Genomic DNA, 20,680 nt, shown 5'->3' on the forward strand with positions numbered 1-20,680 from the left:
AAAAAGGTGGTGCCTGTTTATGATAGCGATGCAGAGTTATTTTATCACGTAAACACTTGAGAACAATAAATAGTCGCATTTTATCAGTAAATGTTTGTATTTTTGAATACCTACCATCTATTTGCGTAGTTATTTTAAATCATTACGACACGACATTTTTGTAGTGCAACGTTTTTATTTTCATAGTGATCACTACCAAACGTATTTTACATGTCGGTGCTAGATGCTGATGCACTCGTTAAATCTTTTTATATTTAAATTCAAGTAATTAGTAATGATTAACTACTGGCCATGACTTCATACCATACTTATATGTGAGAAAAACAAATGTTTATAAAACAATCGTGTCCTGTTCAATAGTACTATGAATTCACACATAAATTAAATTTGGAAGAAAGATATATTTTTACGCAATACATTATAGAAATTATATACTCGAAAAAAAAAACGTGTAAGTTTGCGCTGCAGGCGCGTTTGTGGGACTTAATCGCGGACGGTGTAGAAGTGACCGGGATCAAACATGGTATACCAATAAATATATGTGTGTGCATTGTAGTATAGAGCCTTGAATGGGTTTCGTGACAAAAGTAACTTCATTATCCGCCGGAACCAAGTGTTGTGGGACGTCTATTTGTCGGGCACGACAATGGACGGCCTCCTAAGTCCAGCACGCTGCTCACCGTATTACATTATGTGCGTTTGTGACGCGTAATATCGGAACATTGACCGGTGGCAGAAGCGTTTAGGCGTTCGCGCTGCCCCGGGGACGGTCAGGTCCGTTTGTTTTGAAAACGGTTATCTGAGGGGATTTCGGGTCGACGGGAAATTGGAAAATTCCATTTGACAGTCGCCCGGACTGCGAGATATACCTATCTCGCGATATAATAATCGAAAGCACACGGCGCAAAACTTTGAAAATTCAATGAGGGGTTTTTTTTTTATACTACAATTTAATTTCGAATAATGTCATATTGACGACGACTTGTCGGTAAATGATTGAACACAAGGGGATCGAGTTTCTATTTTCTTACTTTATTTTTATTTATTTATTTTTTGTACCCGAATCGAATTCAATCAACGTCTTCAATCACAGATATTCATTGTTGTACCATATATACATGTATATAGCTTATTTTGTTATTGAGGATTATAAAAGATTCCAAACCATTATAAGTTTTATTCCAGTAATAAGTTTATTGCTTGAAAAATCATTCCATCTTATAGCAGATAATTGATATTTTTAATTAATCAAATATTATTATAGGTACCTACTATTAATATACATTTTATTACACAAACATGCTATTTATCTTATCGATGACAAAGTTCTTTTTAATCATCTCAAAACGCTAATTCAACTAAATCGTATTTAAATAGTTATAAATATTATTAGGCTGTATATTATGACTTTTTAGATATTTTTGCATTTAGTCGTGAATTTTTAAACCCAAATTATAAATCTGTGTGGTACCACGTAATTTATTTTACTATTATCAGTAATACGGTATAAAAATATAAACAGGCAATAACTTAAGAGTCGAGATTAATCTAAATATTGTGAAAATATCATTGTGTATACTTAGTAGATTTATAACAATATACATAAGCTTTCAATTCTCCAAGAATAATTTTGAATTTCAATAAAACAGGAAAACGTTAATCTTTGTTTAAATATTCAATTTGATAAAAATTTGAAATTCAAATGTCCATAAAAAACGATTGTATATATTTTTTTGTTTTTTTTTTTTTGTTGAAGTATGAATTACTGATGAAGACCCTTGTTTAAATTTTCAAGCCCAAACTATTCAAATCGAATATTTTAAACATTTTACTACAAAAAAATTTGCAAATTTTCGTAACTTAGTGATTTTGACAAATGTTGTAAAATTTCTAACTCTTAAGACTTATAAATATTATAGTTGATTACGCTATTTTTTTTTTTAATTTCAGTAATTGCATCTTAGGATGAACCGGATATTACACTTTAAAACTTTTTTTTTTTATCGACATTTATTATATTGTGGTATGGAAAAATGTCCTGCAAAAAAATACTGTTCAATACTTCTTACAATAGTAAAAAAAACAATATAATCTATATCGATATAATAAGCTTCAATCTAGATCCATGGCTACCAACCAGGCAAAAATTAATCGCTTGTATTAATTTGCAAACGAAAAAGTTCATGGGTGTTGAGTTTGCAAAGTTTTTATACTAAGATAATTATTAAAATTATAATTCATGATCAATTTTTCTGATTTTTTTTTTTATTCTTAACTTCATTAATGCTCATTAACTCTTAAAAGCATGTAATTTAAAATAATGGATTTGCTAAATTTAAAAATTTATATTACTCTTAATAATAAATTAAGAGTAATGTTATACTAACGTGTCAAAAAAGATATTTTATGGTTCAAGAATATTCTTTTGGGTGACATGTAGTAAATCAACATTAAAAATGACGGCTCGCGTATTGTACAAAAATCGAAACGTATGAAAATTATGTATGTATACCATGCATGGAAAAAAAAATGGAACCGAACTTGCTTCAACAGATGGATCGAATTTTGCGACACATCAAACCGGGCATCATTATACGCTGTATTGTATGTGATAATAATATATATATAAAAAAAAAAAAATCATTACCACCGGAGAAAACGTCGAGGCTTAACATTTATGTTTCAGGAACAGACGGCATATTTTATACGGTAGGTACTGGTCCTGGGGATCGGCAGCGGTATAAAATGCACGGTCAGGGGATCGTGTGGGACACGCGTCGAGCAAATTGCTGAGGGGCGACGCCAACGAGATAAGCGAATGGAATGAGAGTACCATGTTGTGACGTTGGATTTACATCGGAGTTACAATCGTCGGACGTTTTTTTCTCTGTTTATTCGTGTTATTTTTATTTTTTTGTCCGTTTGCAATTCTACCTATTTTCTGCCGTTTGCGTTTCGTTCCGTTCCGTCGGAATGCGTCGCGTGTAGACTTAGGTCGGTCGACACGACGACGCTATTAACGCCCCTTAATCTAGACGTTTAAGTGCTGATCTCAGATTAAGGCGTACTTACGCTGCCGTTACGGCACGAGATTTCGTGTAATATAAAAAATTTAAGTGTTGAGCCTGTTAATATTATTATCGTTGATACACAGATACATGGTAAACAAAAACAAATTAAAGACCAAAAGGCAAATTTCAAATGTATTACGACTTGTTCTACTGATCGTTATACGTTCGATGTGGTTGGAACGTTTAATAATAAATAATTATAAGCGCGAATTTCATCAACTTAACTGTTATTCAAAAACTTCTCAGAAAACTTCTCACATAATAATACAGCACATTTTCATAAATGAGTTTCAATAAATAATAATAATATTTACCTGTAGAGTAAAATTATATTACCACTTCCGATTTTATTTATTGAGTTGCAATAAAATAAGACAATCTTATTATCTTAAAATTCATTGTAATGTTGATCATTTTATGTAGACTTTCCATTTATATGTATTAAGGTAACCAGAGAATAGTATTTAAAATGTGATTGTGGAACGTCAAGAAAAATTGTTTGCTTTTTATTATAGCAAAAATCTAATTTTTTAGACTCATCGTTCTTACCGATTGTGTATTTTAATATTTTAAGGACAGAATTTGTATGACAAATTATTGCATCCAATGACCAATACCTATTCCAGTCACTAGTTGTATGTTATTTTTTCTTTTGACTACTGTAAAAAAAAAAATGTTGGATAATAATTTATCCTATTGAATACTTTATTTTCTTATCAAATCTTACACTTTGAATAGTAAGGTGATAATTGAAAAGGTACATGGAAAGGTATCTACATTTTTTTAAATCCTTCTAATTTCATTACATTACAATTAATTATTATTATATCCTTTTAACTGAATTTAAATGAATATGTTTGTCAACTAAAATGTTAAATAATAGCACATAGTTCAAAAAAAAGAAATATGTATAATGAATTTGATTTAGCCGTAAAAATAAGTTTTTAGATTTTGAGTCAGTTAGAATAATTTAATTACGAAAATACTGCTATTATTAAATAATATTTAATAGGTGAGGTTATTTTAGAATAATTTTGAAACTAACAAATTTTAATACAAATTTATATCAAGTTTAAAATTTAATTAAACACTAAAACGATAGTATTATTTTATAGTTAACTAGATAAACTGTTCATGGGAATTCAAGGTTATAAATGTACGTACTTTAACTTTGGTTTTAATAACATGCAGTATAATATTTTGCGATATTTAGAAATAATAAAATATATTTAGAGATAACGTAATAAAGCTATAATATATGCTACACTACCTAAGTTATATTGTTGTATAATATTATGTAATAATACTGAATAATACTGAAATTATAAATTTAGATTCACAGTTATTTCACACTGATCATTGTATGTTTGTAAAAGTTGTATAGACTTAAACATAACTTTTATTGTTATTCGTCTTATATAAATTGAAATGTGTAGCATTTGCATTATTACTTGTAATTACTAGTGGTTTCATTACAACTCGTACTCTGTGATTGAAAATCAAGATTGTAATAATAATAAAAAAATAATGAAAAAATAAGAAATATTGAATTCTCAAACCAATTTTTCTATTGGTTCAGCAGTGCAATGGATATTTCTTTGATGCCTAAGTAACAGCGTTGTAAAGGCGATGATTGGAAAACGGTTATAATGTTATATTGTGCACAGGTATAAAAAAAAATAAGAATATCCAGAAAGCCAAATACAATATCATTTCGTTTTTAATGTAATTTAAAATATCATTCAATTCATTCAAGTAATATCGAATTCGACAAGAGTTGTTAACACTAATTTGCTTTGAACCTATTTTACTTATCCTATATTGTATTCTTGAAATCCAACCCCCCTGGTATGCATACCTAATTATATCAATCACATTAAGCATGTGTAGTAAACAAGTTATTAGTAAACACTAAACATGTTCAAATAGTATCGTTACAATAATAAATTAAATTATTAATATATTATTATATATAATTAATATGTTTATAAACTATTAAGAACATTCGTTTTAGTTTTTTTTTTTAATCCATCTATTTGTCAGATTGATAGGTTTGTCTCTTCGTATAAATCAAATAACAACATTTTGTAATTTGTCACCATATGAAAAAAAAAAACCAAAAATAGTCAACTTAACATTTTTTCATTGCGAATTTTAATTGTTTTCAAAATACGAAAAATATAGTCTATAAAATCATATCAGTCTGGTGTAATTATTATGTCCCATTGTGCTAGTTTGATACAGTAAAACATATATTAGTGTAACTTATTGATTAACGTGGATTTTTACGAAATTGTTTAGGTACGACTATATTCGAAAATTTAAAATGACTTTTAATACACATTGCAGTCGCAGATACAAAAAATACAAAAAAAAAACATATTATTATGTATAATAGTTGGTATGCATTTTTGAAGTTAACAAAAATCTTTACATTTTATGATATCATTACTACCGATTCAAAATTAGTTATTATTATTACTTAAGATTCATTACTTATATGTTTTTTATGTACTTCAGAAGATATAGATACATTTAAAATAACAGCTTTTTACTGATATTTTTTCGTAACAAACTTACTGACAATTCAAAGTTCCAATAAATTATTTTTATAAACACACAAAATAATTAAAATTACAGATATACAAAATAATATAATTACATTTTATATTCATCAGGTTTAGGTTTTAGTTACTGTATTATTTAAATTTATTGTAATAATAAAACTTTACGTTACTTCTTTATATAATAATATGATATAATTTTTGTAGTATTAACATATTATTTAACAATAAAGTTAGGTTATATAAAATATCGATTAATACATACAACTTAAACTTGATGAATTTAGTTTTAACTTAATGATTTTTTTTTTTTTGTGAACAATTAATTTTTAACTTGCAGAAAATTTGGCAATTGTACGGGTTTTTTTTTAATTTGGTTGTACCTAATACATGATGCGATACTTTATTCTATGTTTCACTAAACCACTTAATCTCTTGTATGACACAAGATTACATTTTTAATTACGCCGACAGAATATTAGACAGAAAAATGTTTAAACTAAAAGATGAAAACCACATGAATTGTGTGCCTATTTTTATTCTTGGAGTGTATATAATGACGAGTATCGATCTTGGTTCACTTGTCCAACCCTTTCTTTTGTAAATTGAACGCACCATTAACGTTTAAATTATTTTCATAAAAATGTACATTGTATAGTTACCACTTACCAGGTACCTGTTAAGAATGTCATAAATAATTTCTCTGACATTTCCAACGCCAATATTTTATTTTTATGCTTATAGTATTCGAATTTGTGGTTGAATCTAAATTATATTATTTCCGATTACTATAGATCATATTATATTTTTATAAATTATATTCATAAACTATTATAACCAATATTCGACTGTACGATTAGATTCTAAAGTGGCTGAGATTATAAATGTAGTTTTTGAGAACTATGTGTTACGTTAACAACAAAATTTGTATTTTTATTATCAACCCCTTCAACGGAGTTTTACGATTTGTAACGATTTGATTTAACTAGTATGAGTGGGACTTAAAAATATATTTATTTTTTAAACTGATTGAAATATTCAACAAAATAATGTTTTAAGAACGCGGTTTTTGAATTCCCAGTAATTGTGTTTTTTTTTAATTTAGTCGAAAAACTACAAAATAGTATTACATTTTAGGGAAAACACATTATTTTTAAATCAAAACAATGTGGTCGATCACAAACAACGTTACTACAGAGATGTTTGGATGCAATGAATATAGATAGACTTTTAAACATTTTCTCGAACCCACGTATAAATTAGTTAATATACAAAAACTAATCTTATATTAATCAAATTACTTACTAGTTTAATTATTCAATAATAATAGAAAAACAATAGTGTCTTCGTTATGTGGCATTAATGTTCAAATCAATGTGTTTTTATTTCCGTAGGTAATCAAAATATGGCGTATTAATATATTGTATAGGTTTGATATAATAATATTATGAACAAATGCGTTATTACCTTGTTCGTTTATGTACGTTGTACACAATAAAATTAATTGGTGGACATTTAAAATAATGCTTTTTCGTCTTCCGAAAATGCCTAATTGGCGTGATTCATTATCAGTTGTTCTGTACAAATCCAAACACGAAATTAGTGTACCTAAGAAATATTAAGAAGCTGGACGGGATACAAAAAGCCACGGGTTTTCCATCATAGTTTCCCTTTGCTTTTATAATTTTTCTTGGTTCAAATTGTTGTGTATTTTAATATTATAGTTATTTTAAATAATTTTTTTAGGAGCATCTCTTCCAGGAAATACCGCTTTTACTAATTGGAGCATAATATTATCTAACATAACATACCTAACTGGTAATCTGATGATATAATCAATGCTTACTAAGCAGACCTACTATTATTATAAGGTTGGTGTAATATAGTATATCACTTGCCTTCTTTAATTGCAATTATGTAGATACACGTAATTATCATAAATTTTTTAGTCTACGATATACCATTATAGCTAAATGTACCTACACTTTATTGTAAAAGTTTAATTCTAGTTTTTAAACACAACTAGTGTTAATATTTTTATAAGGTTTGATATAGTAAATATCGTTTAACAATTTTAGAAATCTGAATTAATATTCGTTTATTTGAATATCTGTTTTTTTTTATGTGGACAATTTTTTACGAACGATTTTTGGGAATCCAAAATACAGCGTTCAGACCACCGCCTGCTTCGAGACTCCAGATATTAAATACTTTCCCAAACTGTATAATTGAATATTATCTGTATCCTCGCGAAGATAGATGTGAGAATCCAAAGTTGACCTCTGGCCAAAGCCTAAGTTCGGGTAACGGATAATTCAAGGATCGCAGTTTGAGAATGGATTTTAAATAATTATTTCGGTTATTCAATAAATATTTTCAATTGTTATGATTTTAATACTCTGATACGATAATGTTTATGTATATTATATTATTATTGAAGAAGGATAGTCAGGTCGTGTAATAAATAATATAAATGTCAATAATTTTTTAAGATAAGAAAAAAATATGTATACCAATATAAGTATACATTATATTATAATATATACCTGTATTTTAAATCAACGTAATAGTAAAAATTTTAGTACAGAAATTTACTTCGTATTTCTTTACAACTCCAAAACGTATCATCTATTTGTAATAAAATCATAATTTTAGTATTTCATGATAACGGTTTCTCAAATATAAATTTCCTATATCATCATCATCATATTATACTTACACATAAACGAATAAAATGACAGTGTAATAGGTACATTTTGTATTTGTTTTTTACTCATCTTATTACACGACTCTTTTTATTTTAGATTGGTTCAAATGAATGATTGCACCACTGACACGTCAACTTCACATATTGTATCTAATTCGATGGGACAAAATATTATGTGATGATATTTTTTTGATGAAAATCAATTCTTTAAAACGCTTTTACTAGGTATAACGCCGATAATTAAAGCAAAAATAAAATACCCCATTTCGATCACATTTTGCTCAGGTGGTGTCATCGCGGTCCCTTCGGTATTCGATCTAAAACTTCATGAATATTTCATAAGAGCGAACCATCCCAACAGTAGTTATCTAGGGAACCGGCAATAGCGCAGTAATAACCGATGTGGTATATTTCTACACAATGAGAAGATTTGAATTTACCAGCAGGGGACGGTTGTAGGTACCTTTTTGCGAAAAAAAAAAAAAAAGGGAATAAACGATGAAACATAATACCATTATACTGTTCAAGTACTTACGAAGAATTATATAGCCGAGCAGTTGTATACAACGTTCAAAATGTACAACCAAAGTGCAGACATAATGAACACACGGTTTAAAAGATTACATTTTTGTCTCAAATTACTAGCCAAGTTGGTAAAAAAAAGTTATATAAAAACAAACAATAATTTATATTATAAATATTTCAGACGGTAATGTACCCATATTTCGGACGAATACATTGTTTTAAAATTATATTTTCCAAATCGCCGATAATATAATAATATAATTAGATCATTAATATTTGCAAGAGCTACTAATGGTTAATGCCAACGATTAGGTCGGATTAAATTATTGATGATTAACGGTTATAATATTGCAACTGAAATCTTTCATTACCTATTAGCGCGTTTTTACTTTTATGTAATCTTTGTGCTGTTTTCATAATAGCGTGTTTATGACTTATAATAATTAGTTAATTTTGAAGAAAAAGTTTAAGCACAAAGTATTTTTTTTTTACATTCGTTATTAATTTTGGATTACAAACAGAAACCGAAATACGTTGTTGTTTATAATAATTAAAAAAAGTATTTATTTTTTCCTAACCTAACTTTAATTTTACTTGGTTTTTAAATATATTTTTATATCGGAGATCAAGGAGAAAATTGATTCCACTCCTTTTTGAAGAAATTTCATATGAAATAAACTTATTATTTTTTTAAACTTTGCGTAGATTCTTAACATAATATGTTCGTATCCATCGATGTTTATACCAGCTTTAAGGTTATATTTTATTGATTTTGAGAATGTGTTAATTTCTATATTTTTAAATGTACCTAATTAATACAATTTGGTTGGGTATAGAAGAACAGACATTGGAAATATTACGTTTTTTTTTTTGGATTGTCTGTGAACACGGTTTTTGTGTCATTTTGTTTTTATTCGGTTTGTTCTTTCTTTCTTCACAAGATAGAAATATGCAAAATCTTTGATATGAGTATTACATTTTGTTTCCAATCGTTACCTATTACATGTTATTTTTATGGAATACTATAGAACTATATAAATATTAGCGTTTGGTCATATTTTGAAGTGCACTGTACTCGTAATGGAGTAACACTAAAATTATTATTTCTATTATTACTTATATATTTTTGGGTTATTTTGTGTAATATTATGTGCGTGGGTTTTTTTTTTGCCTGTAATTTCACTGAGGACGGTTTTGTTATGCGTTTAACAATAGAATTTGAATTACTTATGTTAGTATATAGCTGGAGCAGTGCAGTGGTAGTAAAGACGGTAGTGAGTTAGAGGTGATGGCTGCTTTGGGGAACTTTGCAGCTAAGACACTGTCGATTCAACGGAAAAGGGAAGAAGTGCTAGACAAGTTGGTTGAACGATGAATTAGTTTAATGTTAGAATAAACTTCGTTTTATTTGTATTTGTTTAATTATAACTTTGAAGAGTTTTTGTCATCTTCGATTTTGAAAAAAGTAGATGTTTTGTTAAATGGTGACTATTGAGATATTATTAAATGGAATTTTTGTAAGGTACTGTATAGCTATAGATTTTTTAATAATTTTGATAATCTTGATGATTTAAATTATATATAATATAATATATATATTTTATAAAATATATTCTATATAACACCTATATTATGTTATACATATAGTGGGGTACCTAATTTAAAATTATTTATTTATTTTATCTGTTGATTTACATAATGACAGAACTGTTATTGGAAACCATAAAAGCGCATTCAAGAATAAATATACACACACGTTGCTCTGTCGACAGTTAAACACGTACTAATATAAGTAATAAATAATATAAATATTTACTATACTACGAAATTGTTAAAATAAACTTTTAATACAGTCATATAGGTTTATATTTATAACTACACAAAGCAAATGAACTAAATGAGTAATGATAAGAGAACTTGAATACTAATTTCGATACTATGAAATTGGTAAGAAATATCAGCGACAATCATTCAATAAAATTAGGTTCTATGTTTTTAAATCGCACGTGAGACACACATAACTGTTTTACTATGAACTTTGGGTTTGGAAATTAAACTCTGAGTATTTACCATTACTTCTTTTTGGAAATTTAATTTTGAGTAGTGATAATAATACTTTAAATTGAGTTTATTAATTAGGTAAGCACACTCATATTTTTTGAACATTTACAAATTAAGAAGCGAAAAAAAATAGGAAATTACAAACAAAAATTATTTACCTAGCGAAAGATTCGTAGGTTCTACGGAACGTTCTAAACAGGCAACTTCATAAGCATTCAACCGTTGGCCATATCATTGTGTTAATCTTTAACAGTTATTAGTTTGTGTATGCAGGCATAGTAAACATACGGTAAATATTTTACTCTCGTGCAAGCTTGTCTACATTCTACTTTGTAATGAAAAAAATTAAAACATCACAATGTTTTATTTTTCACTCGAACAGACTTTGTAATTCTAACTTTGTAATACTTCACAATACTTAATTTCTAAAGAAAATATGAACTGTCCATGATGATAATGCTCACGAACAAAATATATTCACAGCGCATTTTAAAATTGTTTTAAGATTAAATATTTTCGTTTGCAATATTTGATATTTCGTGGACTTGGAATCAAAGAGTTCTATGTAAAAAAATTCAAAGAGGCGTTTCTTAGACGTTTGGTCAAGGATTATTTTTCTGCATTTTTCGTTCTCTTGGAATCTATTTATTTCATCTTGTATTTTAAGAAGTTAGCAGAAACAAAAGATTCCATATGACTTATAAAGTCATAACTAAACACTGTGTTGAATGCATAGATAGAACATTTTGTTTTTCAATATACGTATAGTTAAAACGAAAAGTGCCATCTAATAAACTAAATAGTTATGTTAGGAAACAAAAAGTGTTAACAAAAATAAGTGTATGCAATCATACAATAATTGTCGTGCATTGTTGTTATTCTTGGCACACTTCACACATGGTATGCCGGCCAATAACGTAAAATACCAAAATAATGAAAACCGATGGTTGTAATGTCAGTAAATATAATAATTCTATTTATACTTACAATATTCTACATAGGTGCCCTAACATACATATTATTTTTATTTTTTAGGTGGGTGTGCTGAAAATAATTTTAAGTACAATTAATTTGGAATCAATATATTTTACCGTTAAACCGTTTCGTTTTTAAAAATGAAATTGGGGACAAAAAGTTCTATCGGGAGAACCTTTTGTTTTAAACAAGATATTTTAAAGTTATTTAATATTTTGAGTACTTAAAAGGAATTTTTAACAATATCTAAAATTAAATTAATAGAATGAAACATTTTTTTGATGCCAACAGTTTCAAAATCACTTGGATGGATGTGCATTTTTTTAATTTTTAAACCTTAAAAACGCTTCACTGAACATAGACAAATTGATTACAAGCACACGATTTTTAAACCACATTTGTTACAACTCATAGGACGAAATAATAAGATTGGGTCCGTTATTCTCTCGTATATGTACCTAATATGTGCTTTTACATACGGTTGGTAGAATAAGTATTTTTTGACTAATATGTCACAATCGCCTTTACTATATATATTAAAAATATAATATTTCCTTTTCAACCAAAAGATAGTTATTGAGTAGGTATACAAACAACTAAAATATAAAACAATTATCAACAACTAAATAATACTAATCATTTTGATTGTAAAGAGATATTAGCATTGATATTATATTTATAATCTTAGTAAAACTATTCCTTAACAAAGTTTAATGAGAATCTTCTCTAAATTCTCGTTTTGTGTAAAATTAAGATATCAACACACAAACAGTCGAACTAAAAATTGTATTATTTTATATATAATATCATTTTATGAGTAATACAAGGAAACGATAAACAAATTATAAAAAAATATTTTAAATAACGTCTTTTGCTATTGTATTATACCTAGTACCTGATTTCGCCATACAAGTAAGATCAATTATTTTTTTTATTTCGGCAACCGTTTATCTTTATATAATATTCAGCCACCGGCCACTTACCAGACATTTCGTATAGCACAAATAATACAGTTACAAATTAAATACAATTTTTGTACTTTTTAATATTATATTAGTTATGATAACTCAACACTTGTGATTAAAATTTATAGTAAGAAATAACTTCTTATGGTCGTATCGTATAGGAAAAGTTAATAAATTTCATTATTAATTCCAAAAAAGTTTTATATTTATTCATAATTTGTGTGATTGATTTACATATATTATGCAAAAATAAATTTACATAAACGCACCTAGTAAAGCCTTAAGACTACATAACATTACTAAATATGTGTGGAAAATACATCAACTGCGTCATACATTCGATCATTCAATTCGTATGCAAATATTTTTGCAATCTCGATTTTTGAAGCAAAAATAACGAGTTCTTACAAAACTTTGAAGTAGTTTGTTGTACAAATAAGTGAATAATATTCGATATTGGACGCTTAACTTTTCACCATTTTTAAGTAAAATTTATTGAAATATATTCACAATTTTTTTTATGGATTTCGTTATTATTATCAGATTTTGATTTACGTTATTATTAAGTATTAAAAAATTAATCGAAACGTCTGTTTTTTACTTCTATTCGGCAATAAATCTCATACTTATGTCGTGTACTCGTGCATATTACAAATCACATTTGCCCACTAAATTAAATAATGCGTCATTTGGCCTTAAAATAAATCAATAATTGCAATGTCATAATATTATAGTACATTATAATATATCTAATAATACGATTCTCTTGTTAGTATTTGTTGGAATCTAAACAAATGGATTAGAAATTTAAATTTAATTCGGAAACAGTTCTGCAGATGAAATATACGACATTATATTCTCGTATATTATATCCTCGCATATTTAACACACATTGCATATGCTTGTTTTAATAACAAGCAAACTGTCCCGCGATTTATGTGAGCGTTTATACATCATTGTGTAATAACAACACATGAATATAATAATATACGTTACATCAATTGTGGTGCTGTGTGCATTCTATATTGTTGGTTGTAATATTCTCAATCGTATAGTTTATTATTTTTTTTTTTTACAATTATACCTAACTCGTTACGAACAATTATTAACCCTTCTGTATGATATAAAGTTATCACGTGATATACTTATTCTAAAAATGTGCCTACTTGTGTAAGCTAGATAATAATAATATGTGATTTTCGTGACCCAAACCAACGGTCGTCCAATACAAATGGAAATTCGAGCTACTCAACTCAATCACTAGTAAATACAGTAATTCACCAAGCATGCTCACCCTCATTTTCCTCTGATAGTGAATTTATTGAACTTTGATTTATGAAATTTTTAAATTATATATTTTAAAATTCTTAAGATTTTTTTTTGTTCTACTTAATAAGGAGTGTCCTGTTTTTTAAATAAAAAGTCCCTTTTTTTACTATAAATTATTTGTTGGATAAATTCAAATTTGTTTGAAAATGTTGATGTACTTATAATTCAAAATTTGAACTAGTAGTTTCTCAGTTATTAAAATGTTTATACTAAGGACAATAGTTTTTAAAAATGGTTTTATAAAAATATAAGACATAATATGTAATATTGGTTATTTGGACCTAATATTTATTATACTTACACCATTTTGGCAAATATAATAAACGTATCAAACATTAAAAATAGCTAATACAAATTGAAAATCACCATAGTCTCTAAACATTCCAAGCCCATTACCATTGATCATATGCCCATTACCATTTATAATAGACCTATTATCCTTAGTACACAAAGTTTAATAACTCAAAATTACTCATTTGGCTAAATAATCAACAATAGAAAATGGGTTTTTTTACTCCATGGGGCACTCATTTAACCGTAAAATGAAATAATTTTAAGTATTTTAGCATAGTAAATTGTTTTCAGTCGCAAATACTAGATAAAAAAAATTATTTATTTATATCCAATAGCTTACTTGTTCTACTCGTTGAATGACTCTCTCAGCATCATAACGTTTTGGTTGTAAATTTGAGTTAAGATCTATCAATTTATTTACTAAACAATTATTGATAATGAGACACGAAGAATAGGTATGGCTATTAAAAACATGTTAAAAATACGATTTTAATATAAAAATGGATAGATACTTATAAATAAGTGATGAAATTAAAATTTCACAACAAAATGTGGATTACATAGCAGGTATGTGAACAATATTAGATAGGTAATCGTTAATACGTTTTTCGAATTTTCACAAAATATGTTTGATTGTTCAAGTAATAATATTATGAACTATTTTGACCTTCGTGGTTTATAATATTTTACATATCTGTCATTGAAATAGTTTTTAGTAGTTGGTGGTAAATATTAACTGAAATGTATATTCATGCAGACATTACATCTTTAACACGCACTATGATGACTGATGTGACCTGATTGAAATGGATTCAACACGAGAAATGAACGTTGTTGAGGGATGCCCAACTCTAAACCCATTAACTAAACGATTTATTTTATTAAATATTTATACATCACCTAAACTGCATGCCATGAATACCAAGCTTATAATATTAATGTTGTGTTTATGAAATTCAGTTTGGTATGCAATATGTTGTATATTATAATGAACTTAAAATTTACATGCATGTAATAACGAACTATAATAATTCACAAGAATCATAGAAATTAATACGTATTTATATATATTTGTATTTCATACATAGTATAATTATTTAAACGGTTCGTTACTATTGATTTGTTTAGTATTTAAATAAACTACTTTTTAGATGATTAATTGTTGTAGTATGTAATGATGGCCGAATGCCGATCGATTAATATTTATTTACTTTCGTACTTTGATATGTGAAAGAAGGGGTTTAGTATAACAGTAGATTTTTCACTAGACTAGAAATTTGGAAAGCTTAATTATTATTTTTGGATTATCAATTTAAAATGAAAGTGTACAAAAGTAAAACCATACCAACATTCTTTTACACTTAATGTATTGTAGGAAAAACTTTTAGGGAAAAAAAAGAAAAATATGATACACATTATTGTCATAATGGTATGTCTCTTTTGTCACGGTTACACGAGTAAAAAGGCTTGTACATTTATTTATACATTAGAGTAGGTATAGGTACAATAAGGTTACATTTTACAGTATCCTATAATTGTATTTTCCATAAACATACTTTTATTAAATAATATTATGAAAGGTATTACATTTTTAATGATAAAAAATATATGATAGAATATGCATTATTGTAAACATGTTTCATAATAATTTTGTTCAGATGATAATACATACCCACGTCATACATTAATTCATCTATTTCTCGATGAGCCTATTATCTAAGTATAATCATTTGACGAACAATAAACGTGAGGTTTTCGCATTATAGTTTTGTTTTTATTTTTCAACATTTTGTCTAACTTGATGCTAAAATACTTAAATAATAAAATTATGATCAGGATACTCATAATTTGTGCCCAGGGAACTTGTATTTTTTACTCGCTTCTGCACAATACAGTATTGTATTATTGTTATACTTTTCGAACCAATGATAAAACCATCGCATTCAAAACACAAACCTGAGTGAATTCCTGTTTGCTACAGTGTTTATAGTAAGTTTTCTAAAATGTTAAGCACTCATAAAAGTAATTTATGACCAATGATTTTGAAAATGTACTGAATATTGTATAAGTAACATTCGCTTGAATAAAAATGTTCGAATAATACCCGATATGACACATAAAATCAATAAATATAAACATAAAACAATTTATTAATAATATCGTCGTAATATCGTTTTGTGAATTCAATTAATTTCGTCATAATTTATATTTTTAACACTAGTTAAAAACTACATAATTAAAAATTAAATCATAAATCGATATGATGTAGAATTGACCACTTGATTTTTCCTTGGCAAGTTTAAAACTTTTTTTTAAGAGTACAAAAAAAAAAATTAAATGCAAAAACTATAATAAGAAGTCGAATATTGATTTGTTTGTTTCTTAAACATTTGCATTCCACGTTGCACGATATCTGCTACATTTTGAAGTGTCAATCTTAATACATAGAACTATAGAAGTATAATACCATATTATCAGCTGTTCACATTGCATAATGGAAAATAAACCTGTATTACAGTATTTTAAAATTAAAAATTAAAAATTAAAAATTAAAGCATTTTTCGACCTGTTTTTTGAATACACAAATGATGTCAGATTGCCACATTAAATTCGAAATATTAAAATTATTAAAAATTAAATATATTTTAAAATCAATGGCCACACGTATGTCGATGATATTTCCTATTCACAAATATGAACAGTGGATATAAAATAATATTAGCTACCTATAATAATATAATAATTTATGACTAAGGTATAAATAATATAAAATATGAACAATAATAATTATAACAAATTGTTTTCTAAATTGGAAACCTTACACAATCAAACAGCCTTGCGTCATCACATTTTACTAAACTCAAACTCTCAAATTATTCTGTAATATTAAAATAACGATAAATTATCACTTATAAGACACACGTAAGTTTTTTTTCAACATTTTAACAGCTTTTGAAATATTTTAAACGCATTTATACAGACAGAAGACATTGAAATCAATTCAGTGAAAATTATTACACAAGTCAATTTACATTTTGTTCACTAGCGGCTAGTTCAAAGTGACGGTACATGCAATTAGACATGATTACAAACGTTATAACGATCGTTTATTGACAAGACGATGGTGAAACACAAATCAATTCATTATTGTTATCATTCGAATGGCACACAACTACGTTTCTGAAACGTTGATAGGGTACATCGAGTACCCAAACATTGACGGAGCACAATAGTAGAACCTATACATATAATCAGTTTTCGATGCGTTGTATAATAATATTATTACATTTTCGCTGTATACACACAAGACAAGTTTTAAATGTCGAATATCACGATCAGCCGGAAACGCGTTATTGCACGAACTTCGTATTTACGACAACATACACAAGTCTATATATCACGATACGACTTACGAATCCTCCGTGTATAAAATAATATAATGTATTATTATCATTTTCGTTTGGCTCGTGAGTTTATTCGATTTTTTTTTTTTTTTCAGTTCCCGATTTATGGGCCTCAGACAGACGGCACAGTCGCCACGCATCGGTCGGCGGGGGCATGACGAACCAACTCGACCCGAGTAAGTAACTGCAATGACTATTATCGCTGCCCACAATAATTAATTATAGCTAGTTAATGTTGATATTATATCAGAAAAAAATTTAGCTAAGTATTATCTGAGTTATTATGAGTTTATTATACCTAAGTATCATTGTATAGGTACTTAAAATAATAATTTTTGTAAATATGTAGTAGCTAGTATAATATACAAATTGTAATTTATTGTTATGAATGTAAGTCCAGATATGTTAACAGTATGAATAGGAAATAGGAAAATCTAATTGTTTCAGATAAATACTTATTGATTGTCGATGTAACGCTTAAGTAGTTACAGCAGCGTCGTTGATGTCACTAAAAAAAAGTGATAAATACACATTTTACAATATTATTTGTTTAAATTGTACTATTATAAAGCTTGTAAATATTCATCAAAATATAATATATAGTTTGATACATTTGACAAATTCCAAATGGACGCTTTTCTTAATCACAAAAATTTCCACGATCAAACCTAAGCATGGCATCATTTTATTGATCTGATTTGCATCAACAACGACAACTCATGTTTTTACGATTGTAATTTGTAGCTTTAATATTAATCATGCAGGGTAAAAATGCAATATTAAGTTAAACTTTTTATTTAAAAAAATTAACGGTAGTATTATTAGAAGCAAATTTGTAACTATCTAAGGTTATAAACACGTCTAAATTGTATAATAATCGTATAACAATAAAACTATTATGATCAGGGGATATTAATCTGTAACACAACTGAAATTATTGCTGTTTCAGAGCAGAGCACCCATATATACGAAGTATTTTTGCAGAAATAATAACATTGGCATCATTTTTCAATTTTTCGTGTTATGTTTGATTTCGTATCATACTGAAGATAATATAATTATAATGCCTGATTTTGTATGTGGGTAATGTACTACGTGGTGATGTTAAAGTTTTAGTCATGTACGCAAAGTTTACGGTGTTCCGGAATTAAACAGTAAAATAGTATAATTTAATCCATAATCCATTTATGAAAAATATTTCGAGTTGTTTGTTTAAGAATAATAATATATCAAGTCATAAATATTATACCTATAATTTTCCAGGAACGAAATCGCCAGTATTTAGTAAACTAAAATGGTTCTTACATTAATAAATTTAAATTATAAAATTTAATAAATTCATGGTTGTAAATAATAATTAACTTGTTGATATACATATAATAAATATGTCTATAATATATAAAATAAATAGTACCATAGTGAAATTTTTCTATATTATAATATTGTTAGTAGTTAAATAATGTATCTAAAGTGATATGAACCCACTATCATACATGCGTTCAACCTCAACTGTCCAGTATTCCACGCATAATATCTACACTGTACCTAATGTCTGCACACTTATTTAATTTAAATCATCACAAAGACATTTTTATATAATATTGTCGATTGAGGCATCTACATTGATAGTCTGCAGTATAATATTGTCACAGTTATATAAATCTGGTAATATGGTGATTGTATTATAGAGATATTATAGGTGCACGAACGACTGATCGCGAAAGCAAGTCCCACGAACTCCGTTTAACAATCAACAATATTTTCCACTTTCCCGTTATAAACTCTAGTGCAATTTTCAACTCGTTTATTGAACTGGTCTGTAATGTAGCAAATTACGACTAAAACAAATAGTAAATTATAGCACCTACTATTATAGGTCATACGGATAATATTATTATTACAATTTGGATAAAATGTTGTTTTTACACGTCCCGCTAAATGCATTAATTACTTTTTACTACAAAATAGTTTTATTACCCTGCAACTATAATTTTTGCCAATAACGTTTAAAAGTTATTATTTTTCTCTGTCGCACAGTGCACCGCAGCTGCAGCTATATATATATATATTTATGCACCACTGCAGGAGTTGGCCCGCGAAAGATTTTAATTTCGTTAAGTGCCGCGTAAACGACCGACCGACGGGTTTATGGAATTTTCGCCAAAAAGGGCATTTTTTGAGCCGACCATAATATTATAACGAGGTGTGGCGATGATTTAATTTCGCTTTCTGCGGCCACGTCGTCACGCGTGTTCGCGTGACAAAAGTTTTCACGCCGACAAACTTTACACCCACTCTTAGCGTAGTCGTACACGGACGAAGTTACACGGACCCGCGCACATGGGTGTTACGACCGCGGTGGTATACCTACGACGAGTCGGTATATACTATTAAATTTGACATTAATGAAAACGGCGGACCGTTGTTTATTATTATTTATTATAATATTCTAGTACCCACCTATATATTTTTTCCCGCTCGTCGGAATATGAGCTTGCCGCAGAGGCACCATCATGATTTACCTACCACTATACTTATATACTAATATAATATTATGTATATATATATACGTACAGGGTTGGAAAAGATATAAAAGATACTTTTAAAATTATACACAACATACAATCAAAACTGATCGATCAATAATCATAAAAAAATTTTCAAACAATTGCAATAAAATATGTAACCTTGTTTTCGTGTCTTGTTAGATGTTATTTCGCAAATGAAACATTTTTAATACGGCAAAATATGTAATCATTAAAAGTTTCATTTCATATAGATAGTT

The 20,680-nt window shown here is 27.5% G+C and overlaps 1 protein-coding gene across 2 annotated transcripts in view; it reads left to right on the forward strand.

Annotated features, from left to right (window-relative positions):
* Positions 1-20,680, forward strand: part of LOC132953367 (uncharacterized) — a 252,297-nt gene that overhangs the window by 62,182 nt on the left and 169,435 nt on the right. For both annotated transcript variants that reach the window (XM_061025852.1, XM_061025851.1), the window contains exon 3: positions 17,991-18,071. In XM_061025852.1, coding sequence (XP_060881835.1) covers positions 17,991-18,071 — 81 coding nt within the window. The remainder of the gene's footprint in view (positions 1-17,990; positions 18,072-20,680) is intronic.

The sequence above is a fragment of the Metopolophium dirhodum genome, unplaced genomic scaffold (assembly GCF_019925205.1).
Source record: "Metopolophium dirhodum isolate CAU unplaced genomic scaffold, ASM1992520v1 scaffold2, whole genome shotgun sequence".
Taxonomy (NCBI): Eukaryota; Metazoa; Arthropoda; class Insecta; order Hemiptera; family Aphididae; genus Metopolophium; species Metopolophium dirhodum.